Source organism: Stigmatopora argus, chromosome 19 (assembly GCF_051989625.1).
Source record: "Stigmatopora argus isolate UIUO_Sarg chromosome 19, RoL_Sarg_1.0, whole genome shotgun sequence".
NCBI classification, from domain to species: domain Eukaryota; kingdom Metazoa; phylum Chordata; class Actinopteri; order Syngnathiformes; family Syngnathidae; genus Stigmatopora; species Stigmatopora argus.
Window position 1 is genome coordinate 4,352,863 of NC_135405.1, and position 26,131 is coordinate 4,378,993.

Here is a 26,131-nt window from a genome sequence, read left to right on the forward strand (position 1 = left end):
ATTGTTCTATGTCATTAACTTTCTACGTGTAAAGCACACGTGCTGTTTTTACTAACGTACTAGTACTAGTAAGAACGTGCAATTGCCACTGGTAGAGTTGCAATATACATAATTACAATGTATTGGTAGGCCTAATATATACGAGAGTTACGTTATACACAATTCATTGCAGCAATTATTTGCAACTGTAATACAACTTTGCAACACGATTATCCGTTGTCTTGCTAGCAGTAGTATTAGCATGGAGAAAAAATATAAAAAGTACACTTTAGAGGAGAAAGAGAAACTGACAGAAAAGTTGATTATTTCTTTACAGTAGCCTATGTAATCGATCATCATGACTTTAATTTGTAGCTAATTGTGGAATTTAAACATATTATTTTGTTTCATGCTACTAGTAAACTGTTGATTAAAATAATAATGATTGTCCTTGTTATGATTTTATAATAAATATTCCATCATAGCTTTAATTCTATGCATCAAATCTGTTTAGACACTAATTATCTCGTGCCTACTAATATTCATTATTTTTGGAATTTTCCACTGCCTACTATTATTCCGGTGCCTACTATTATTAATTCATTTGGAATTTTCCACTCCCTACTATTATTCCAGTGCCTACTATTATTCGGGTCTTCATAGTAAGATCAAAATACATACTTGATTTGTTTGACCCCTATGACGCATATAAACGCCCAAGGTTGTCAGGAACCGGTCTGCTTTGTGTTCCAAGAATAAGAACCGAGCAGAGTGAGGCAGTATTTAATGCCAATTAACCGCACCTCTGGAACAAGCTGAGATTCCAAATTGTGCTCCAACCGTTAGAGCTTTAAAATCCGGGTGATGTAACTTCTTGGGCATTTTTTGGCTTTGTTTCTATTTCCTATCTTGATGAGTTAATGTGACTGGATGTATTATTTTATTAGTATTTTGTGGATTTTCAAGTGATTATTATTATTATTTTGAATTACCTTGTGTTGAATGGTCCTGTAACAATATATTTGCCTTGAACAAAATTCAAGAACTCAAATTTAATAAGCAAAAAGTGAAATAAAAGAAAGAATACACTCATACAGGGGTGTCAAACTCGTTTTTTGTCGTGGGCCACATGGTAGATTCGATTACATCCGGAGGGCCCTTATGTCTTCCAACTAGGCTGCCAAAATTAATCGATTAATAAATTGACAGCTTTCTCGATCGTGCTAATCGATAGATCATTTTTGGACATTCAAATTAGTACACATTTTTGCAATTATTGATTTAAAATGAGGAAACACAGGAAGTAATCTACAATCTTCATTTGAATTTCATCATAAAACCATTTTAGATATAATAGTTCGATTTTTTTAATAAATGGATTAAAATCCCTGAATATTCAGTTTTTTACAGATCTAAAACAATGTTTATTTTAGCTTTTTTTTAAATATATTTTTAGATTTTACAAAATGATTTTTGAACTAAAAACACAGAAAAAAATGATTAAAAAATTACAATTATTGATTTAAATGGGGGAAAATCAGGACATTTAATATACATCAATACTCTTCATTTTAATTTGATCCTAAAACAGAAAGTCGGCACTCATCATTTATTTTCTCGGGCCACACAAAATGATGCGGCGGGCCAGATTTGGCCCCCAGGCCACCACTTTGACAGATGTACACTAATATCTTCAATACATAAATACATACATATTATGATAAATAAATGTTGTAGTAATTAATGCAATAACTACAACAATATTTAAATATTAATGACCAGATTAATATCTTGATGACATTTTTTTGTCGAAATCATTTTTTATTATATTGTGTTTTCCATATAAATCATTAATTTAATTGATCACTGAATTGATTTGTTATTGAGTAAGATTTCTTTTTTTAATTTTTAAATTGACCTGCATGTTTCATAAGGCTTAGCGGGGAAAAATATCTTACATATTTACATGTATTTGTTCATTGACATGAATATGAATATTTTCATTAGTATGTACTTATTAAATATATCAAACTCAAGTGATTTTTTTCCTGCTGCTCACCAGATATGTAGTTAATACATTGCACCTTAAGCCCCCCCCATCATTAATAAGTCAGTTGTAAAACAGAAATACACAAAATACATAGAATACACAGAAAAAAAAACGTTTCTTGAAACAGACAACATGGTTTTGTTGTAATAACAAATTCCTAAAATGTGTTAAGGAATTTTATTCTTTCATAAGCATCATTTTATTCATTCATTCATTCCTTTTCTGAACCGCTTATCCTCACAAGGGTCCCTAGGGGTACTGGAACGGGAGACGTGTACTAATAATCAATACAGCATTTTATACAAATAAAGACAACTAACATAGTGAACAACCTTCTGAAGTGGGATTACAGGCCGTTTGCAAAACTGCTCGTTGCTACCATCTAGTGGATAAAATGAGCTCTGTAAGAGTGACAGTTTCAAACGCAGTTAAATTAAATTTATCTTGGTAAATGAGCTTCGAAATGTACACCAAATTTTCATAGCTGATATTTTAAATTTTATATTTATTATCAGGCACGTGCTTAGACATTTGCGACCCAAGTGAGGATAAAGCGGTTCAGAAAATGAATGAATGAATGAAGTCGAGTTTTCAAAAATAATTAATTTAAAAAAACAACAACCCCAAAAATAAATTAATTTGAAAAATTAAGAATTTAAAAAAACAACAACACCAAAAATAAATTAATTTGAAAATTAAAGAAAAAAAATTCAACAGCACAACCCTAAAAAATAATAATTTTGAAAATGAAGAAAAAAAACAATTGAAAAATACCCCCAGAAAATAAATTATGTAGAAAAACTGAGTTTTCAAAAAACAATTAATGAAAAAAAATATAGAAAAAAATTCAACAACACAACCCTAAAAAATAATTAATTTGAAAATGAAGAAAAAAACAATTGAAAAATACCCTCCAAAAATAAATTATTTAGAAAAACTGAGTTTTCAAAAAATAATTAATGAAAAAAAGAAGAAATAATTCAACAACACAAATCTAAATAATAAATAAATTTCAAAATGAAGAAAAAACAATTCAAAAAATACCCCTCAGAAATAGTTTTAGAAAAACTGAGTTTTCAAAAAATAATTAATGAAAAAAAATAATAATTCAACAACACAACCCTTAAAAATACATTAATTTGAAAATGAAGAAAAAAAACAATTGAAAAAAATACCCCCTGAAAATATTTTATTTGGAAAAACGGACTTATGAAAAATAATTAATCAAAAAAGAAGAAATAATTCAACAACACAAACCTAAAAAATAAATTAACTAGAAAATGAAGTAAAAACAATTAAAAAATACAAAAAAATAATGAATGAAAAAAACAACCCCAAAAATAAATTAATTATAAAAACGCTCATTGCTTTTCATTTTTATTTTTATTTTTAATGTGAACGCAAAAAAACCATTACTAGTATACTTCCGTACTTTTGCAAAGTATCACAGCAAAAAAAAAAAAAACACCAAATGTGCGGCAGTGACGCAACCACGAGCCCCATTTGCTTATCGGAAAGTCCTCGTATAACAAACCTGAATTATCACGCGTCTAACTGCTGACGTGTACAAAGTGGCCAAACGTCAGAGGCGTGATTTTATATCATGAATCCCTTCCAGGTTGCGTTTCTACTCCTCCACCCGCCTTCCTGTTACAAGCAGCGCACGCTGACAACTTCCACACCACATCCAAGGTAACTTTAAAACAACGATCGACCACGAAATCGATCCAACTCTTAAGAAATACTTCATCCTCCGTCCCTCTCACAGGCTTTAAAAGAAATCGACAACGTTTGTGAACGTCTGCGCGGTGTTAAAAGGAACGGAAATAGGACTTTCGGGAAGTTATTGAAACCAGAACACACGACGCTAGAGAAGAGGAATGTCCAGATAATGTGATCTGCAGTTGGAAAGTCCAAAGGTTTGCTGTTCTAACCTATCCAAAATGAGGTTTAGGTTGGCTAAAAAGAATCTGCTCGTGCTTTTGGGTATTTCTTTCATCGTTTGGACTGTGTTGGTTTCCACTAGTGTGCTGTCAGATTCAGAGAACCAGGTTGATAAGGGCATAATCTCAAGTGACTTAGTCAAGTTTGACTTCTCTGGATCGCTGGCAAAACTGGGAGCATCTGTCTACAGATCCAATTTTAAGCAGCATGTTTTAAATGCGGAGTCCTTTCCAGGAGAGCCTGAACTGGTGCTGGTTGTGCAGGTCCACAACAGACCAGAATACCTCCAACTTCTCATCAAGTCTCTGGAGAAAGTAGCAGAGGTTCACCGTTTCCTTATCATCTTCAGCCACGACTACTTCTCAGAGGAAATCAACGCCATTGTTCAAGGGATCACTTTCTGCAAGGTACTGCAAATTTATTTCCCATTCAGCACTCAGCTGTATCCCAAAGAGTTTCCTGGACAGAATCCACTAGACTGCCCACGGGATATAACCAAAGACGATGCCGTTAAATTAGGATGTATCAACGCAGATCACCCGGATACTTATGGACACTATAGAGAAGCCATCGTTACTCAAAGTAAACATCACTGGTGGTGGAAGTTGCACTTTGTATGGGAGCGAGTGCAGACCATGCAGGGCTACATTGGATTTGTAATATTTCTGGACGAGGAAAACTACCTTTTACCAGACTTTTTTCATCTCTATAAATCAATGGTTTCGTTTAAGGAGAACAGCTGCCTGGATTGTGACATACTATCTCTAGGAAACCAGAATGACTTTAAAGGATTCTCCACATTTTCTAACAAGCTATCGACCACTGGGTGGATGTCCATAAAACACAGCATAGGCATGGCCATCTCTAGAGAGGTGTACTATAAGATGATGGCCTGCAGTAACGACTTTTGCACTTATGATGATTACAACTGGGACTGGACTATGCAGCATCTCTCTGGTAACTGCATTTCAAAGCCTTTAAAAGTGCTTGCGGCTCAGGGTTCGAGGGTTCTTCGCACCGGGGACTGCGGGCTGGACCACAAGCAAAACTGCAGGCCAGAATGGGCCTCACAGAGGGTCGAGGAGGCACTTAAGTTGGCAAAAGATAGCCTTTTCCCTTCTTCTCTTGTCCTGACTTCTTCTGAAGCACCCACCCATAAGAAAGCCACAAATAATGGCGGCTGGGGGGATGTCAGAGACCATGTTCTTTGCAATAACTATGCGAAACGTTTGTAAGCAGTGTCATATATACAGTATTTTCTCGCATATAAGCCGTATTTGTAACAAAAAAAAATGTATGACTGAGTACGGCTTATAAGCAGACAAGACGTACGGCGTTGCTATGCTCTTTTTCATCAGCAAATTAACATTTACTATTTGTTGGTTATTTTCTGTTTTGCAGTAAAAAAAAAAACATTACTGGATGAATTACTAACTTCCTAATGATATTGACCCTAATGTGCTTTTGATCCATACAGTATCTCAGAAATACCATGTGCGATGATTTTTCTTAAGATTTTCCCTTCACACGGGTACCCCCATTAAAACCATGAATATGAAGGTGAAAATTGTGAATCAGGGGTGGCTTATACGCGAGAAATTTTAAATTTTAACAATTTTAAGGCAATTTTAAGGGTGCGGTTTATACGTGGGGGTGGATTATGTGCTTTTGACTCATACAGTATCTCAGAAATACCATGTGCGAGACTTTTTCTTAAGATTTTCCTTTCAAAGTAACACATTTGTACTCTCAATTAAAACCATGAATATAGAGGTGAAAATTGTGAATCAGATGGCTGGCTATGTGCGAGAAATTGTAAAATTCATCGATTTTTAAGGCAATTTCAAGGATGCGACTTATATACGGGCCGGCTTATATGCGAGAAAATAAGGTATGTTTGTATGTGTTGCACATTTTCCCAAGAAATATATTTACCAGTCAGGGTTTAAGAATATTTAACAAGTGTTTTTCATGTTTAGAAGGATTTATCCACCCCAAATCACAAGCAAATCGAGTCCAAGCATGCTGTATTCTCTTCGTGCATTGCTCTTTTGACAAACGTCACAAATGATGCGCTGTTGCCAAAGACTAAATAACGTGTGGATGATTAACTTCATCTGTTTGTCTAGTGTCCAGTTCAGGGAAGTAGAATAGAAGATGGGAGTATTATGTTTTAACAAGCCATGATTTTCTTGAAGATTTGTATTGTTTTTATTTTCATGATTAACAGCATGTTTCTTTCATGTGTGACATGTTTTGCACTGTTTCAATGAAATGTTAAGTTTATCTATGTGCTTTTGATGGTACCAATCCAAGTGGAGGTAAAAAGGCACACATTGAAAGGTTGAACTGATTCATAGAAGTGTAGTTACTAAATTCAGTTGATCCTGTGCCAGCAGACTGTAGTCCAGGTTATTCACTGGACCCAATGCCCTCCATGTTTCATCACTGATTGCAACAATGTGAGCTTGTGTTATTGATTTTTATGTTCCTGGGTGTTTACTTTTAAAACCCTAAAAGATAATGTACTTTTGGAATCGTGTTTAAGGGCAATTGTCAAAATACAACTGAGAAGTTAAGCAATTTTATATCCAAATATCCAAAAGTGCCTTTAGTTTTTTTGGTGCCTTGGGCAGTGCGAATGAAAGCAATTTTAAATTTATGGTGAAATATTGTTTATTATGCAGGAGAAATCCAAGATGGTCCAGTAATAAAGAATTTTAAGGTTGTCAATTCAAATTATCATTCCTGAAAAAAAGTATACCGTACATGCAATATACTTTAAATCCATTGTATGACGAATGACAGTAAACATTCGTGTGATTGTGGTAATGTGCCATTTTTTCATTACGTCTTGGCGTTTGTTGGTCATTTTTCTCCAAATGCAGGATTGCTTATTTCTTTTTTTTAGTCTGATTAAATGGATTGAAAGAGTACCAGTGTTTAACATTCTGTAGTTCATTGATTCATTTTTTAAATTACTTTTTATCCTTCAAAATTCTTACATTTCTCTGCAAAAAGTGACATTTCATGGAAAATGTAACTTTTTGTTGATCGTTAATGTATGCAAATTTTTGTTAATCCTCACAGTGGGGGACCTGGGTTCAAATCGAGGTCGGTCCACCTGTGTGGAGTTTGCATGTTCTCCCCATGCCAGTGTGGGTTTTCTCCGGGTACTCTGGTTTCCCCCCACATTCCAAAGGCATGCATGGTAGGCTGATTGGGCAATCTAAATTGCCCTTAGGTATGAAACTGACCGTGAATGGTTGTTTGTCTCTTTGTGCCCTGTGATTGGCTGTCCACCAATTCAGTGTCCCCTGGCTCTCGCTCAAAGTCAGCTGGGATAGGCTCCGGCACCCCCTGCGACCCTAGTGAGGCTAAAGCGATTCAGAAAATGAGCTGAGATCAGAATATCCGATGAACTCTTGGCAGATTTGCAAAAATGATTGTGAACTGTTATTTATATTCTTAACTATACGGCAAAATTACCGCCATTCAGACATTAATAATAAACCTCGCTGTTTGAAAATAGGGTGAACATTGAGCAATTTATTGCAATTTCAAAATATACATTATACTCTCCTTAGACGCGTTTGTTTAGCGAATAACTCCGATGTAAAATGATCGACGAGTGTGATTTTTGGTTTTGTTGGTTCACCTTGCGCATCGGACATCTAACCATATATATAGGAGATGTCTATTCGATATACTTCCTGGATTTTTCGCACGTGACTATTTACTCTTGGGTTTTCATTGGTCAACGCGCATTCCCTGTTTATTTCCGGAAGTGATTTCTCTTTGCGCATCGGACATCTAACTACATATATATAGATGTCTATGAGATATACTTCCTGGATTTTTCCCACGTGACTATTTACTCTTGGGTTTTCATTGGTCAACGCGCATTCCTTGTTTATTTCCGGAAGTGATTTCTGCTAACACGATCGCCACCCAAAATAACTAAAGTCACAACTATATTGGTAAGCGTTCAATGTATCATTTTTTGTTACTCACTTGTTGACGTAAAGAATCGGTCAATATGCCTCTATAACGTTACTATTAGCTGTCGTCATTTGTGTTGGTAGCTTACGTAATATAATTTTGTTTCTTTCGGAAAATATCGACTATGTAAAATGTTAAGTCGCTAAGACATCGACTTTGTGTAAAATGTTTAGTCGTAAAACCACTGTATTTGAGGCAGTTGTGTTTTTGCGCAACGAAAAAGCAACTGAATTGACTGTTAGCGACAAGCATTTTAGCTCGCACGTCATCGAAACAGATGACAACACGAGCAAAATTCCCCAATCTAATATTAGTGCATAACACGTGGATCAACCTGTTTTGTTGATGCTTCATTTTGCCATTTTAGACCTGCCCTCGCCCAAAATATGGCGCACTGGTTTCACCGAAACCCACTGAAGGCAACAGCGCCTGTTTCCTTCAATTTTTATGGCGTTGCAGGGAGCCCCACTGCCAATAAAATCTGCAAGTATGTCTAAAATCTGGTAGTCTAGACTTTTTACTTGATACCTTGTCTGTTTAATCTCAAACCAAAGTTTATCATATCTCCTGATAGTGTGCTAAACACTCTTATTAACCACACATTTATATTGTAAATTGTTTTTTTAATTGTTTTCTATTCACCAAACCTAGTGACCTAAGATCCATGAGGGCAAGGCTGCTGGAAATCTTCACCGATGTAACCTGCAATGCAGAGATGATGAAAAACGCAACGGATGCGTACTTCTCCCACCTGCAATGTCAGTTGTTACACATTATAACAGCGATTCCCACCCGTTTTTGAGCTTCGGCACAATTTACGCAATGCAAAGATCTCAAAGCACAACATCCGCTGAAAATCCACTCATTTAAAACTCTGTCACCTATATTTATAGAATTAAATTGAATGCTTTTATTGTCATTATACAAGTATAATGAGATTTAAAGCTTTCACTATGTAGTGCACAAATAAAAACAAACAGAAAAATAATAATCAATAAATCAGAAATAAATAAATAAGTAGTCCAAGGGAAGTCAGCAGAGTCAGTCTATGGACTCAACAATAAACAAACACATAGAAAATCAATATATAGTAATGATAATAAATAATCACTAAATAGTAATTGATAAATAAGTGGTCAAAATAATATTTCAGAAGTATATCCTACTGACTACCAGGATAAAAAATGTTGTCCAATCACATTTATTTTGAAATTCCCCAATCTATGAAGTAATTGGAATACTGCAGAGGAAATTTGGTATCATTGGAAAGCTCTGAATGTCCTCTATAGAGCACAAAAGGATTTAATGCGATTGGATGCACTGGGTGGGAGAAATTTAGGTTTACCAATGTACTCTACAGAGGACAAATTTGAACTACTGGTAGTTAGGAGGATAAGTAGTAGTAGTAATTGGATTGGATAACTTTAGTCATCCCGTATTCGGGAAATTTCGTTGTCACAGTAGCAAGAGGGTGAGGATGCAGAAATAGGAAAGGCATTTTAGACATAAATAGATGGGTAATAAGTAAGTTAATAAATAAATACATGAATAAATATATAAATAATTAAGTGTGTCTCTGAAGTATATGTATATATATATATATATATATATATATATATATATATATATATATATGTGTGTGTGTATATATATGTGTATATATATATATATATACACCTATACACCTATATACATATATATATATATATATATATATATATATATACACACCTATACACCTATATACATATACATATATATATATATATATATATATAAACATATATACATATATATACATCTATATATATAAACATATATATATAAACATATATACATCTATATATATATATATATATATAAACATATATACACACACATACATGTACATACACCCATACATATACATACACACATACACATATTAGCACATATATACATACATAGACATAGATGTACATGCATGCATACGGTAGGTCTTAACACTCAAACTCAACACGCAAAATAAGTTTCGATTAGGTCCTAGGTACAGAACTCGAGCTGAGTATGGTGACAGCCCTAGGGAAGAAACTGTCCTTGAGTCGGTTTGTCTTGGCTGTTATAGCTCTGTGGCTATAACATATATTTATAATATAAAGTCATTGTCATCAAAGTTTTGTTCTTGTACTTTTAGGACTCTTTCTCCTAAAATTTCGTAAATCTGAATATTACCAAAGCACTTGTGGTTCAGCTTATATTTACAATAAGCAACAACAACAACAACAAAAACTTGATCATCACTCAAACAAAGAATCTTGGTTATTGGTCAGGCTCATGGACACAGTTTTGGAATACATTTTACAAGTGAAATTAAATTCAAAAAAAAAAAAATTATGTTAGTAACATACAATAAAGTGTTATCCAGTAAGTCATGACTTTATTTGGAAAATTTGGCGCTTGTCCAGCCTCACAACTGGAAACATTAAACAGTAAAACCTCGAATATTGCGGCTAATATGGACCAGACATGGCTGCGATCATCAAATAATCACAAAGTAGGGTAACCCCTATTATACTTGTTTTTTTCCTTCAGTGCTGAGTCCTAGCAAGTGTCTTCCGCTTATGAGTTTAAGCGTGGATTTTCACATTTTTTGAACTTTAAAAAATATTAATAATAATTAATAGCGGAAAAAATCTCTAAGTAGTGAATTCGCGATAAGTGAAGCCGTGATCATTGAGGGATTACTGTAAGTGTCAATTTGAGTGTCGCTTTTCTCCTAATTTTGGAACATCAAGATTCATGGACAACTCAAATATGTTGGAACTTCTAAGAGATGATCTATTTTACTGTTGTGTTTTTTATGTCCTTGAAAAGCTGAGAAACCTTTTGATTATGCCATAACCTCAATTTTGAAAAATGGATCACTGTGACTTATTTGACTGTGTTTGGTCACATATTACAGTAATCCCTCGAATATTGCAGTTAATGTAGACCAGACATGGCCGCGATAATCTAAAAATTGCGAAGTAGGGTCACCACTATTATAACTTTTTTTTCTTTCAGTGCTGAGTCCTAGTAGCAAGAGTGGCTTCCGCTTACGAGTTTCAGCGTGTTTTCACTTTTTTACCAACTTTAAAAAAAAGTCCTGAATTCGTAATAAGTGAAGACGCGATAATCGAGGGATTACTGTTGTCAGATACTACAATGTTTTACTAAATTCTTACCCCTTAGTATTCTGGATTATGTGTAAATTACATTGATCTTGAATTTATTTATGTTCTTTTTGATTGTAATAAAACAGGCTTTACTGTTTCCATGGATGGAACGACACAAGAGAACAAGATGAGGTATATCCAGAACTTCAAATGGACTGATACTTTACAAGGAAATACACCAAGGTAAATATTAATTGTTTAAGTCGCAATGTCCAAAACAAGGATCGCTCTTTTTCCAGCTGATCCATCACAGACAATTTAACAAATTAATGTTTTGCTGAAATTAACAATACTTGACTGAAATCAACAGATTACAGTATGTCACACAATGGACAAAAACAGTGCCTTTTTTCTAAAACTTGGATATCATTTTATCATGTCTGCTAGAAAAAAATATATATATTTTTCAAGTTATTTCATTTGGTTGTTTTCATGTGTCTAACTGAACCCGATTTTACATTTATATACATTTACACTTTTGTTTTCTGAATTGCTTTTCCTCACAAGGGTCGTGGGGGGTGCTGGAGCCTATCCCAGATAACTATGAGCACCAGGCAAGGCATACATGGAATTGGTGGCCAGACAGTCACAGGACACAAGGAGATGGACAACTATACACCCTCACACTAATACCTAGGGTCAATTCAGAATGTTCTACGATCCTGCCATGCATGTTGTTGAGATGTGGGAGGAAACCGGATTACCTGGAGAAAACCCACGCTAGCCTAGAAAGAACATCCTAACCCCACATAGTTAGAACCTGGAATTGAACCCTCGACCCCAGCACTGTGAGGCCGATGCGCTAACCAGTCGTTCACCGGGCCGCCATTTATATATATTATTCAAATTTAAACTCTGCTGTGATTGGCTGTTGGGGCACAAGAATCAAATAGTGGATAGAATAATAAGGCCTGTTGTGACATCACATCGTCAGTACAGTAGTACCTCGACACACGAGCACCCCGACATACGAGCATTTCGAGATACGAGTAAAATTTCGAGCAAATAATTCTCTCTAGATACGAGAAACATTTTGAGATACGAGAAATCCAGGTGGCCAAGACATGAGAGTCGTTTTATCATTGTAGCGCACAGTCTTTTTTGCCGCCTCTCTTTCGTGTATAACAGATATCTACGAGCACTGGGCGGAGCGTTGCATTTTTTCAGTGTTTTTTTCCGTCACTCAGCGCGAATGCCAGAGCGATCGCTAATACGAGGAGTATATATTACTTGCTCATAAGAACATCATATTTCTGGTCGCAACTCCCTCTTTTTAATGTCTCTGCGAGCACTGGGCGGAGCGTTGCATTTTTTCAGTGTTTTTTTCCCCCCTTAGCCTGTTAGCTCCCGTTGGCGGAGCGATCGCTCATTCAAGACTACTTCTTGTTGGCAAGTGGTCGTGCGTTATCCTATTGTGAGGACATTTGTGTGCATCATTTTCAGAATATGTTGAAGGAAATACAACAGCAAACAGCCCATCATCATCACGATAGTTAACGTGAGGGTGGAGGCGGGGCAAACAGCCAACCCGGCCAGGGGAAGGTATAAAAATGTAAAACAAAATTAGAATTAAGTTTAGTGTAAGGTTAGATTAAATTTATTTGTGAGTGTCTGTGTCGTAATCCAAGTTCATTTAAATTTGTTTATGTTATATTACGATTCACCGGTGCAAAAAGTCTCCCCCGCTCGCCCCCCTATGTCCTTCTCTCTCTAGCCTCCGCGAAATCTGTCTAACTTTAGTTCTATTAAACATATTTTAGTAATATTAAACCACTAGTTATGTGTTACTTTGTTAATAGATGGCGATTAGAAGAAATAAAACATTTTTTTCCAATCCAATATCCTGTTTTTGGTGTTTTTTCAGAGGGTTGGAACGAATTAATTTGTTTTTAGCTCATTTCAATGGGAAACGTTCGTTCGAGTTACGAGAATATCGACATACGAGCTCAGTCCCGGAACGAATTAAGCTCGTATCTCGAGGTACCACTGTATATTGAATTATGTGATAAATGCAATACAATCACAAAGCACATATATACAAACCATACCCAGTTTACTGACTAATTGTGACAATTTTTTAATACATAAAACAGTTCAGAACAGACAAGAATTCAATCTGAGCTCACCTTTTAGTAAAATTCAAGTGAGCCACAGGCACTGTAACGTTTGGACTTGCAAAGTCACCCTTAAAGTTAATTTTGTTTTAACATGCCCTTTTTTCCATGCCCTCCTAGTGCCCAACAGGATGCAGTGTTCGAGCTAATCTCCATGGCATTTAACGTGGGACTCTGGTACACTAAGTTTGCCTCGAGACTTGCTGGAAAAGAAAAGTATTTATTTATTGAATTGTCTAAAAATGTTATACGTATGGAGTTAAGATGTAGTTGTAAATGAGATATTTTTGTGTTTGGCAGTGTTTCAGAGGATGAAGCAAAAGATGTCCACCGTAGCCTGAAAGTTGCTGCTGGAATCTTCAAAGCTCTCAAGGTAACAGATACCAAGTGACAATTTATAAATTATGTGATACTCGATCATTGTCAATGGCGCTGGTAATATTGTGGGTAAATGGTGTCACACAGTGTGATACACAAATATTACAAAAAACATACTAATCATGTTTTTTTTTAAATTGATATGTGGATATGTAATGTGTAATAAAAAGTGCAAATATACTTTAGATGTCTTGTTATATCGCACGGCATAGGTTAAATATAACCTTGCCTTTTTTAAGAATTATTGTATTTAGTATTTTTTTAAATAAATAATCACAAAGATGCACGAAACTTCAAGGTGACAAAGACGAAACGCCATAACGCAAGACAATGCGACCGAGATGGTCATTTATTTCAAAATAGAGAAAAGATGAACAGATAAAACACTAAACTAAATTTATTTTGACGTCTAGGAATGAAATTCAAGAAAAAACCCAAACTGTATCTTGCATAAAACGTGAAAAAACTCACTTGTTCCTGCCATTGCTCGCTCAGGGCGCCGCCATGTTACCTTTTACCGGTAGTTAAACATGCTCTGACTGGCTAGATGCGAATAGCCTTGATACATGTGTTTGTAGTGTTTACCATGTCAGCACAGCCCAATAGTTGATCGAAGGTCTTGCGGTCTGTTAGGTTCATCCAATGTTCCTTAGGTATTTCCAAATTCAGCTTTCCATAAAAAAGGCATCTGTAGTCACATCTCCATTTAATTCTTGCAAGAAGAGAATACATCCACCCTCGTGTCCGGTCAAGATCATTCTAACAACTCGAAGTCCGTTTCGCTAATTTATTCATAAGGTTTTAACGCCATGCCCCACAGAAGTCTAAACATTCGTAGAGTCTCACAACAATTTTGCACAGTTATCAAAACAATTGTAGGTCCTGTCGAATCTTCCCAAGCGAGTTTCGATGCGAACCCTTCAGTGAAGAGGTGCTTTCCAAAACATTCCATGGTTCCCAAGAGCGCTTGTTGTGAGACCATCTTCCGAAGCCGAAAACAGTTCGCAGTTCCCAAGAGCAATTGTTTTGAGACCTCTCCATGCCCATGGCCATTCCCTGTCCTCTTGATGTGAACCCCAGTCCTTACTTTAGCAAGGCATGCATTAAAATGGCTTTTATTAATGCCAATAACTCTAACATAAAAGCACAGCGTTCAACACATATATATATATTGTTTAATATTGTTACACATTCAGGATGAGCATTACTATTCCTAATAAGCAAATATATTGATTAATATAGTAAGCATGTTTATAATAAGGCTTTCTATTCCTAAGTAAGCATTGCAAACACATTTATAATAATGATTATTCCAACAGGGTCAATCATTAAAATTTCAGCCTTGATACCTGTGTATCTCATGCTTTTACTGCATCGAGAGACTTGGTGATTAAGGATGGTATAACAAAACTAGATCGTTACGTGACTTCCTTTTTGAGTTCATCCACGAGGCGGCAACACTCTTTTGGAAATCCAGCAGACGATCCTTTCGATTCATACAGTATCTCAGAAATACAGACGCTCCCCTACTTACGAACGAGTTACGTTCCGAGCGATTGTTCTTAGGTGAATTTGTTCGTAAGTTGCTTCAGTGCTATATTTTGTATTATAATTTAGGATTAAGGCCTATATAAGTATATTGAAGGTTTATATAAGTGAATTTGTATGTTTAAGGCTTGTATAAGTAACCTGCATTGGTTTGCACTGAAAAAAAACATTTCATAAAATGGAGAGAATACGTACAGTACTGTATACATACTACCGACGGTCGAACGATTCAAGTTGTATGCCCGTGCAACGATCACCATTTTCTCACCCGCATCAAGCTTCTTTATTATTGCCATTTTCGTTTCAAATGAAATGGCTTGCCTCTTCCTTGCACTACCACCCTCACTTGAAGCCTCTCGCTTTTCACCAACCATATTGAATAATGGATGCACGAGATATTTAATGATAAAAATGAAAAAAGTTTTTTGCGCACTGGAGATACGTTCACGCACTTACGCACTGCAACGAACTGGGCAGAGGAAGGTGGATGCTGGGTGAGCTCTCATAGCGCCAGGCGTCGGTATTAGCGGCGGAAAGAAGCCCTACTCGGAAAAAGGCGCGCAATACAAAATCTAACTTACAGCATCTCTTTCCGAACATTTTTTGACATATGCCATATGCACAGACATGTTCTTATGTACCGTTGTTCGCAACTCATATGTTCGTAAGTAGGGGAGCGTCTTTACTACATGCAATGATTTTTCTCAAGATTTTCCCTTCAAAGTAACACATTTGTACTCCCTATTAAAACCACGAATATGGAGGTGAAAACTGAATCAGGGGGCGTCTTATATCAGAGAAATTGTAACATTCAATGATTTTAAGGACATTTTAAGGGTACGGCTTATGCGCAGAGGCGGTCAATATGCAAGAAAATACAGTAGGTCCAAAAACATGTGATAGGGAGTTCCCTACAAAGAACTGGATAAAACAATACTTATTTTCCTACAGGAGGTCCACATCCCTCGTCTCATCACCCCTGCAGAAAAAGGTAGAGATCTGGATCCCAGAGTGATTGACACCTACATCATCCAGGCTCAGGCAGAAGCTCAGGAAGGTAGCCTCTTCCATCTCCATGTTGGATTATCATTTTCTCCTTTTAAGTGCCTCATATCATTGAGAATATGAAAATTCTTGTTGATCCACAGTGACAATTGCCAGAGCCATTGAACTGAAGCACAGCTCTTCAATTATTGCGGCGTTGGCATCCGAGACAGCAGACTTTTATCAGAAAGCTGGTGAGCATTTGAAATGAAGAGGAGTTAAAATCAGCAATTTTGAAATGGTTTAGGACAGTGTGTATTGTAAAGTAAATCATTAAAACCATGATCTTGGCAGTACTACAGTGGATCGGGGGTTGAAAAATTTGATTAAGTTTGCGTTTTATTCAATGTATTTTCAATGAGCATCAATTAGACATTGGAATTCGCTACTTGCAATCTGACCTGGTTGCTATCACCTTCAAATAGCCACTATAGTGGTACCTCGAGATATGAGCTTAATGCGTTCCGGGAGTGAGCTTGTATGTCGATTTACTCGTATCTCAAATGAACGTTTCCCCGAGAAATGAACTAAAAACAAATTAAATCGTTCCAACTCTCTGAAAAAAAAACCAAAACAGGATATTGGATTGGAAAAAGCATTTTTATTTGTTCTAATTCGCCATCTATTGACAGAGTAACAAATAACTAGTGGCAATGATTTTTAATAGTACTAAAATTAGACAGATTTTGCGGAGGGGAGAGAGAAAGAGACTTTTTGCACAGCAACGTGCTCGTAACATAACATAAACAAATTTAAATGAACTTGGATTACAATACACACTGAAAAATAAATGTAATCTAACCTTACACTAAACTTAATTCTAATTTTGTTTCACATTTTTATACCTTTCTTCTCCCGGGTTGGCTCTCTTTGCCCCACCTCCACCCTGACTTCCAGCAGCAGCTAAAAGGAGCCTATCGAGGGTTGTTTTCTATTGTCTTCCCTTCAAAATATTACGAAAATGATGCACACAAATGTCCTCACTATAGGATAATGCACGACCACTTGACAACGAGAAGTAGTATATACTCCTCTTGTATTATCGAGCAAGCTCCGCCATTCTGCACTGATTAACGGGGGGAAAAACACTGAAAAAAATGAAACGCTCCGCCCAGTGCTCGTAGAGACATTACACGAGGGAGTTGCGACGGTAAAGACCGTGCCCATGATGTTCTTATGAGCAGCTCCTCGCGTCCGCTGTATGCTCGTATATCAAAATGTGTCTCGTATCTCAAGATAAATATTTGCTCGTAATTTTACTCGTATCTCAAACTGCTCGTATGTCGGGGCACTCATATATCGAGGTATTACTGTAGTGCACTGTGTTAAACCCCGAGCTGCTAAAACCTTCTGCTTCTGTCTTCAGACCACACTCTGAACACTTTGGAGCCTGAGTGCAGCAGCAAGTGGAGGAAATATTTCCAGCTGAAAGCCTTTTTCTACATGGCTTATGTAAGTGATGTTTGCATTTAAGGGGCACATATATTGTTTGATCTCTTCAACAGCATTATGATCTTATCAAGTATTTTTTCTGATGTGTATTTACAGGCGTACTGCTATCATGGACAGACACTGCTGGGGAATGATAAGTGTGGTGAGGCGATACGATCTCTCCAAGAAGCAGAAAAAGGTATTTGTCTTGACATGCTTTTGGGATTTTTTTTTAAACAACGGGTTTAGGCTGGAAAATATGTCTTAAGATTCATAGTTCAGTATCATTTGAACTATAGACAGTAGACATTTCGATGTAGATGCTTTGGTGTGTGGATTGCTACTACCTAGAGGAGGATCAGCTGAGCTGGGTGGAGGTGGAGCAGGGACATTTTGAACTCTGGAAACGCAGCTTACTCCCTGTCGGCTGACACTCATTTGTTGTGTAAAGAGCGCTTGAGTGTATGCGTGTGTAACTGCAGCAGTGTTGAATGATTGGGTGGGTTCCTGCCAAACTGACCCAGTTTATATTCACGGCATGATTGAGTTGCAGACTGTCTTTCTGATCTGCCATGATCTCCATACTTAAACGTTGAAGGTACTTAGTGTGCATGAAATTTAAAATATTTTTTCTGGCGGACCTGTGTTTGGGGAAGACTTTTTGTTAGTAGAGACGCTCCCCTACTTACGAACATTCGGGTTACGAACAACGGTACATACGAACATGTCTGCGCATATGGCATATGTCAAAAATGTTCGGAAAGAGATGCTGTAAGTTAGACTTTGTATTGCGCGCCTTTTTCCGAGTAGTGCCTCTTTCCGCCGCTAATACCGACGCCTGGCGCTGTGAGAGCTCACCCAGCATCACCTTCCTCTGCCCAGTTCGTTGCAGTGCGTAAGTGTGTGAACGTATCTCCAGTACGCAAAGAACTTTTTTCATTTTTATCATTAAATATCTCGTGCATCCATTATTCAATATGGTTGGTGAAAAGCGAAAGGCTTCTTAGTGAGGGTGGTAGTGCAAGGAAGAGGCAAGCCATTTCATTTGAAACGAAAGTGGCAATAATAAAGAAGCTTGATGCGGGTGAGAAAATGGTGAGCGTTGCACGGGCATAAAACTTGAATCGTTCGACCGTCGGTAGTATATATACAGTACTGTACATATTCTCTCCATTTTATTAAAGGTTTTTTCAGTACAAACCATTGCAGGTTACTTATACAAGCCTTAAACATACAAATGCACTTATATAAACCTTCAATATACTTATATAGGCCTTAAACATAAATTATAATACAAAATATAGCACTGAAACAACTTACGAACAAATTCACCTACGAACAATCGCTCGGAATGTAACTCGTTCGTAAGTAGGGAGCGTCTGTACATTCAATAGGTTTGATGGTTCTCAAATTTGTCTGTAAAAGTTCACATAATAACTAACCCTCACATTACTAGCCATTACTTGTTCCTTATTGAATTAACATGATTATATTTTTTAAGCTTATTCACGTGCCGAGGAGCTGTGCAAGGAGTATCGTCACACCAAAGGCCCGGGCTCGACGGCGAAACCATCTGAACAGCTTTTCTTCCTCAAATTGGGTGGCTTCATTAAGAATACGCTGGAGAAGTGCCAAAGGGAAAATGGCTTCATGTGAGTTAAACCCAAACTATGCAATTCAAAACACAAGTAGAGCACATTAAAGCAAATGTGAACATAAACGAGTAGTGAACCCAATACAAAAAGTGTCCTACAATAGTTGAGAATATGTGAATTGTACTTTTCTAGAAATGTTGGGTGGGCAATATTATTTGGGAAAAACATTTGGGGTAAGCAACATATGGACATATTTCTAAATACAAGTACGTACTACAATGTGCTGCCAATTTTTTATATTTTTCCATTTTACCCTTGCGTTTAAAGTAGTAGCCATTTGGAGATCACGCAGAACAGTACGTGACAGAAGAAATAGAGAAAATAAAGTAGTAGTAACAGTAAGTACTACTGTAATGAAATTGTAAATCCAGAAATCCTACTCCAGAAAATTTACACCAGCATAGAAAACGTTGAGATTAATCTTTGAATTAAGGTTCTCAGCAAATCATTTTGAATATATATTTCCTAAAATAATGGGACATTATTTAAAATTAAACTAGAAGTAAAAGTGTGTTCCATTGTATTTACAGGTATTGTTCTCTAAGCCCTCTAGTCTGTCCAAGGCACTTAGAATTTCAAATAAGTCTTCTAGTGTTGTTTTTTCTCAGTGTCAGACATCAATCCCCAGCTTTGATAAATTACATTGGGTTTCCAAATGGCTACTACTTTAAACGCAAGGATGAAAAATATAAAAATATAAAAGTGACAATTTTGTCAAGAAAATGTCATGTTAAAACGAACATAAAAATATAAATGATTTACAATGTATTATGATGTATAGTTTTATTGGTCATAAAGTTTATTGAGTCTCTTATTTTTCAGATACTTTCACAAGGTGCCGACTGAACCACCCCAGTTGGAGTTAAAGGCAAGCTATGGCCTGGCCGAGCCAATACCCTTTGAGTTGCCACCCCCCAGTGAGTTGTGTACCCCTGAAGTTTATGCCTCCTTTGACCTGACCAGAGGCGCCAAAAATGACAAGGTATGATAACTTATTTCAAAGAATTTTTTTTGAAGCAATTAAAGGAATGTTAATTCTTTGCCGATTTTCCTATCAATATAATGATAATCTTTGTCAAATCCATTGAACCAAGTTTAGATTTATCGAGGAGCGTGAAAACGTATTTGCCTTTTTAATGTTTTGTGCCTGTTTTCAAATTTGACATGTTTTAGTGTGATAACTAAACATTTTGGATCATGCGCTGAGTTTTAACAACGAAGATGCAAGTAATTATTAACAAAATTCGGTTCCTAATAATAATAAAGGAATAACCTTCTAGCCATAATTGCTCTTATGTAAAACGGTAATGAAAAGTGTATTGATTATACCTAGATTAGACTACAAATCTGTCAAGATTACCGTATTTTCTCGCATATTAACCGTATTTGTAACAAAAAAAATGATGACTGAATCAAGGGTACGGCTTATATGTGCACAACACTTGCTATACTCTTTCACCAGTAGATCTCAGCAAATTAACATTTACTATTTGTTAGTTATTTTCTATTTTGCAGTAAGAAAACAACCATTACTGGATGAATTACTAACTTTCGTAGGATATTGACCCTAATAATGTGCTTTTGATCCATACTGTATCTCAGAAATACCACGTGCGATGATATTTCTTAAGATATTCCCTTCAAAGTAACACATTTGTACTCCCTATTAAAACCATGAATATGAAGGTGAAAATTGTGAATCAGGGGCGGCTTATACGCGAGAAATTTTAAAATTCAACCATTTTAAGGCAATTTTAAGGGTGCGGTTTATACGTGGGGGTGGATTATGTGCGAGAAAATACGGTAGATACATTGTACAGTACATAGAACTTAACATCTTCAGCGAACAATGGTCCGCGCTGTTATGCACAAAAATTTGAAACCTGGAACCATTGGGAAATTTCGCAGAAGTGGTCGACAACCAAACTTATTCCAAAAAGAAATTAAGTAATACTCAAAGTATTGGAAGGATCACTGGCTTCACTTAAGGTCCATACACAGTCAATGTCTTAAATGTATAATAACTTTGACAATGTCTGCCTTCAAGTGTATAAACACAGCGGGCTAATAGTCCCACAAAGCAATATAATGTTCCAGTGGCGGTCCGTGCATTTTCTCGTAGCGCCTTCAACGGGTAAAATCCACTTCCTACCAGCATTTAATGATTAAATACAAATACTGGAGCTTTTCAGACATTACAACCGGGCCGGGGGGTGATTTTCCCGGGAAAAGACAGCGATGGACGTCAATGGCGTACCGGCAAACATTGGCCGAAAATGGGGTAAAATCCAGCCGAAAACAGAATTTATTGATTAAATACAAATACTGGAGCTTTTTAGACATCAGAACCGGGCCCGGAGTATCATTTCCCCGGGAAAAAGACAACAATGAACGTCGATACCTCCATATACGTCCATACGCGAAACGGCAAAAATTGCACTAAAATGGGGTAAAATCCACTTCCTAGCAGCATTTAGTGATTAAATACAACCACTGGAGCTTTTCAGATATCAGAACTTGGCCCACAATTGAAATATTATTTGGGAATATAGCCATATTTTACTCACCAAAAATCCTTTTTAACTGTACACAATATCCATCCTCCTTTCTTTCTTCCTTCTTTTATGTGGCCATCGAAGCTAATGCTGAAAGTGGAGCCTGTCCTGTCGTATTTCTGGCATAGTCCGTCTTGAAAATGGCTTTAAATCAACACAACAATATATTAGCTTGTGCAGCCCGCTCCAAATACAGTTTGGTAGCTCTGGCTAATGACTAGCCTCATAGTTGGTGAAAGCGATGACGTATCCCTCCGCCTGCGACAAGGCAATGACGTATCCCTCCGCCCGCGACAATACATTGTGGTGTTGCCAACTCGAAATCTGATTGGTTAAAGCAACAGTCTTGTCGATGCTTGTTTAATGCAGCAGAGCCTGCAGAAGTGATTGTGAAGGCCTTGAGGCAAATTTCTGACCCTGGCAACAAATAATGGCTGAAATGTGATTGGTTAAATGCTTCAATATGAAAACATACATATGGAAGCAGTGCAACCAGGGGGAAAAGCAATTAAAGGAAGCTAACAGACAATTTGGAATTATTTCATAAGTATTGATGGACAAAATATAATATATGATTCAGATATTTCTTAGGCCAGCAGAGAAGGCCCTAACGGCCCGCCACTGTAATATTCCCATCCCTGCTTATGGAAAATTATTTTTATCTTCTGTTCCTGCCAATGGGTGACAACCAGTTAGAGTGAAATACAATTGCTCTTTGACCTAACTGGTTGTGTGCTGATCACAAATTAGAAAGATAAGGGATATTTAAGAGCACTCTGAATGGTCAACGTCCAGAAAGTCCACTCACTTTTACTCACCTATATTTTCCTATAAACTTCATATCTTTTTCTATTCTATTCTTTAACTCAAACTACCTCAGGAGGTAAAATGGTTGTTCCAACCAGAATGGCGTGGGTTGGAGTGTTATTTGAGCAAGATACAGAAAACATTATTTTAAAAACAAAATAATATAGTAGGGTGCCAGCTTTATCAATTGTTTTTAACAATGGTATTTGTTGTTGTTGTTTTTCCAGGGGAAACCTAAAGAGGAAGAAGTGAAACCAATGAAGGAACCTGATTTGAAGCCTCAGAAGGACACAGGCTGTACTGTTTCCTAAATTTAATCTTCTCATGCATCACTAGCATCCGATAGCCACCCAAATAATCGTCTCTTCTTTTCCTTTTATGATAGAATGTAGCGCTGTACAATATGGTGATATAAATCGCTAAAATGTCATTTAACGTCTATTGACAAAATATTTTGGCCAACAGTTGGCGCACAATTTGCACGTATTTGCTACATTGATGGGAGTTCATATACCCTGGTAGTACCACCAATGGGCCTCAGGATGGCTCTTCTTGCCAACCGGGAGAATAATCCAATAAAAAGAAGCAAGATGTAATCCACTCAAACAACAATTTGTTCCAATAGTCATATTAATTCATTTATTACAATGAAATTATGGTAGCACTATGTACAGAAGCCTTAAAAGTACATGTATAAATCTGTAATTACATATGTTTACATTCCAGCAAAAATATAGTGTGATATTGTGATTTTAAAAAATTGACCATATGATATTTTTTTCCATATTGAACAGCCCTACTAGAATGTATTGTGTATTTTAATATAACATTACCATCATGATTGCTTCAACTAGTTATGGTCATCTAAAAGCTCATTGTATAGCCCAAATATGTGTATTCATTATATAAACCTAAATGTCATCAACTTAGTCTTTGTAAACCACCTCACATTTATTTTGATCCTCTGGCTCAAATGATTTGAGTCACTTTTGTATTCATTTAAAGATGCACTCCAAGAAAACTAACACAATTAATTTTGCATTTATGTCAATTAATTAGTGGACAAACAGAATCAATAGTTTAATTTTAAAGGTTGCATTATAACAGCCATGTTAGGCCACTATTATAGGTATTTTTTTGATAAAACATCTTTTAGTCTACTAATCAAATAGGAAACCAATAAAAAAGCTTGGTTAGTTTTTAGATTCTGTCCCTATTAATCAAAAATCTTATTTATTCATTTGATATATTTTCTTCAGATACATTTTAAAGCATACAATTAAGGGCAACTCAAATGATGTAGGTTAAAAAAGTTTCTTTATACTACTCTTGATGCATCACAATTGCCTTACATTAAATACTTAAATCATGCTACACCTTGAATTGATGTAAAACTGCTGTTAATATTTAACACTACAAATAATGTCGGGTGTTATTCCTCCAAAACCTGTCGATACAATTGCATATGAAGATTCACCAGAGAATGGCCATGTTTACATGTTCAGGTCAAGGTCAACATTCTTGTACACATTTTTTTGTTTTCGAATATGTTTAAATGCTTAAATTGTGCAAGTCTGTACATCAATTAATCTATTCATGTAATTTCAGCAATCGGACGAACCCCAGGAACTCATAACTTTGCTTGTTTTATTTTTGAGTCCCACAAATTTTAAACTATATCGCCTATATTAACAATATAAAGTGGTTCTCATCAAAGTTTTATCAACAGGAATCATCATCATATTGACCTCATTTAAATGTGGCTGATCATATTGTCAAAGACCCCAGTTGAATCTAAAACTCATACTGGGTACACACTGTAATATATTTCACTTGTGCTGTATGCCCATCACATTTTTGTCCCCATTTGGTACCGATGGACGGTAGCAGTGCGAAATGGAAATGCTGGAAAAATTCTAGTCAACATGAATGCAGTGCAATTGTTTTCCCCTTGGAACTAATCAAATCTTCATCAGTGGGTGAATTCACTTTTACAATTGAAACTCATTGTATAGTACCTGTTGTAATTTCTGTGAACTGTCATACAATCAATATTAAATCACGGTTATCACTGACTCTTTTGATATATGTATATATATATATCAGTGGCGGGTCGTGCATTTCACACCTAGGCCTTCAGTAGTGCTATGTGAATCAATCCAACCCTCAATAACTATTTTATCGCTATCAAACGTTTACTGCAGCTGCAGGTGCGACACACGTGGGCGGACAGGGTTCAAATCCCAGTTGGTAATCATTTTTCCCTTAAATAAAAACAACTGTGTGTAGTCAAGACTTTCCAATAATGACAAAGTAAAGTGTGGCCAATTTGTGGCGTAGAGGTTCATTCACCTGACTGCCATGTGGGAGGCTGGGGTTTGAATCCCAGTTGGGAAACATTTTCCGTTAGTTGTTTCTATATATTTGTAGTCAAGACCTTCCAATAATGACAAAGTAGTGTGGCCAATTCGTGGCGTAGAGGTTCACTCACCTGTCTGCCATGTGGGAGGCTGGGGTTTGAATCCCACTTGGGAAACATTTTCCCTTAGTTGTTTCTATATATTTGTAGTCAAGACCTTCCAATAATGACAAAGTAAAGTGTGGCCAATATGTGGCGTGGAGGTTTGTTCACCTGACTGCCATGTGGGCAACTGGGGTTCAAATCCTGCTCTTGTTTGACTGATCACTACACTATGTAGTTCAGTAAATGGGTAATCCTTTTTTCATTAAATTAAAGGCTGACTGGCGACACCAGGATGTGAACCCTCACCTCCCACATGGCAGGCAGGTGACTGACCCACTACACCTTGAGGCGGCCCGCCTATACATGGTCATTTGGTGCTTTTATTTAAGGAAATACTGAATGACTTAGTCTTTTTTAATGGCAAAATGGTTCATCGTCCACCAAGATTCGAACCCTGCCTGCCCACACGGCAGTTAGGTGAACGAACCTCTACGCCACGAATTGGCCACACGGGATGTGAACCCTCGCCTCCCACATGGCAGGCAGGTGACCGACCCACTACATCAGGGGTCGGGAACCTTTTTGACGAAGAGAGCCACAAACAATTCATATTTTCCAATGTTATTCCTTGTGAGCCATACTACAAATTTAAGAGTCAAAATACATACATGTAAATGAGTTCCTTTTCCATTTTTTTTAGTAATTTCACCACTTTTAAAGTGGAAAAAATGAATAATTTTTAAAAGAATCTTATGCTGCTGCTAATCAATGAGAGGATGCATTCCATAAGAGTCTACTGCAAAAAATGAAGATTAAAGCAGTTCTAGATGTAATATCTCAGTTCTGTCACCAGCAATTTCCAGATTTTAGCTCACAGGTTAGCAAAGAGCCAGATGCACCCATCAAAAGAGCCATAGGTTCCCTACCCCTGCACTACATCATGAGGCAGCCCGCCTATACATGGTC

General features: G+C 36.6%; 2 protein-coding genes across 2 annotated transcripts; both read left to right on the forward strand.

The window, feature by feature from the left end:
• Positions 1-3,602: 3,602 nt before the first annotated feature.
• On the forward strand, positions 3,603-5,330 carry LOC144064639 (alpha-1,6-mannosyl-glycoprotein 2-beta-N-acetylglucosaminyltransferase). Its single transcript, XM_077587326.1, has 2 exons — positions 3,603-3,721; positions 3,798-5,330. Exon 2 carries the CDS (start codon positions 3,973-3,975, stop codon positions 5,206-5,208), a length of 1,236 nt encoding a protein of 411 aa, XP_077443452.1. The 5' UTR covers positions 3,603-3,721; positions 3,798-3,972; the 3' UTR covers positions 5,209-5,330.
• A 2,471-nt stretch (positions 5,331-7,801) lies between these two features.
• Positions 7,802-24,776, forward strand: brox (BRO1 domain and CAAX motif containing). Its single transcript, XM_077587734.1, has 13 exons — positions 7,802-7,953; positions 8,343-8,462; positions 8,627-8,733; positions 11,256-11,352; positions 13,404-13,499; positions 13,584-13,656; positions 16,161-16,266; positions 16,358-16,447; positions 17,620-17,705; positions 17,802-17,883; positions 19,186-19,336; positions 20,162-20,321; positions 22,929-24,776. Exons 2-13 carry the CDS (start codon positions 8,362-8,364, stop codon positions 23,010-23,012), a joined length of 1,233 nt encoding a protein of 410 aa, XP_077443860.1. The 5' UTR covers positions 7,802-7,953; positions 8,343-8,361; the 3' UTR covers positions 23,013-24,776.
• Positions 24,777-26,131: the final 1,355 nt, after the last annotated feature.

What these genes read in the sequence shown, in the direction of transcription:
- LOC144064639 (XM_077587326.1), top strand. Translation starts at nt 3,973, where the DNA reads ATGAGGTTTAGGTTGGCTAAAAAGAATCTGCTCGTGCTTTTGGGTATT.
- brox (XM_077587734.1), top strand. Translation starts at nt 8,362, where the DNA reads ATGGCGCACTGGTTTCACCGAAACCCACTGAAGGCAACAGCGCCTGTT. An exon ending in AGACTTGCTGGAAAAGAAAA is followed by an intron (nt 13,500 to 13,583) that starts GTATTTATTTAT and finishes TGTGTTTGGCAG; the next exon opens with TGTTTCAGAGGATGAAGCAA. An exon ending in AGACTTTTATCAGAAAGCTG is followed by an intron (nt 16,448 to 17,619) that starts GTGAGCATTTGA and finishes TTCTGTCTTCAG; the next exon opens with ACCACACTCTGAACACTTTG.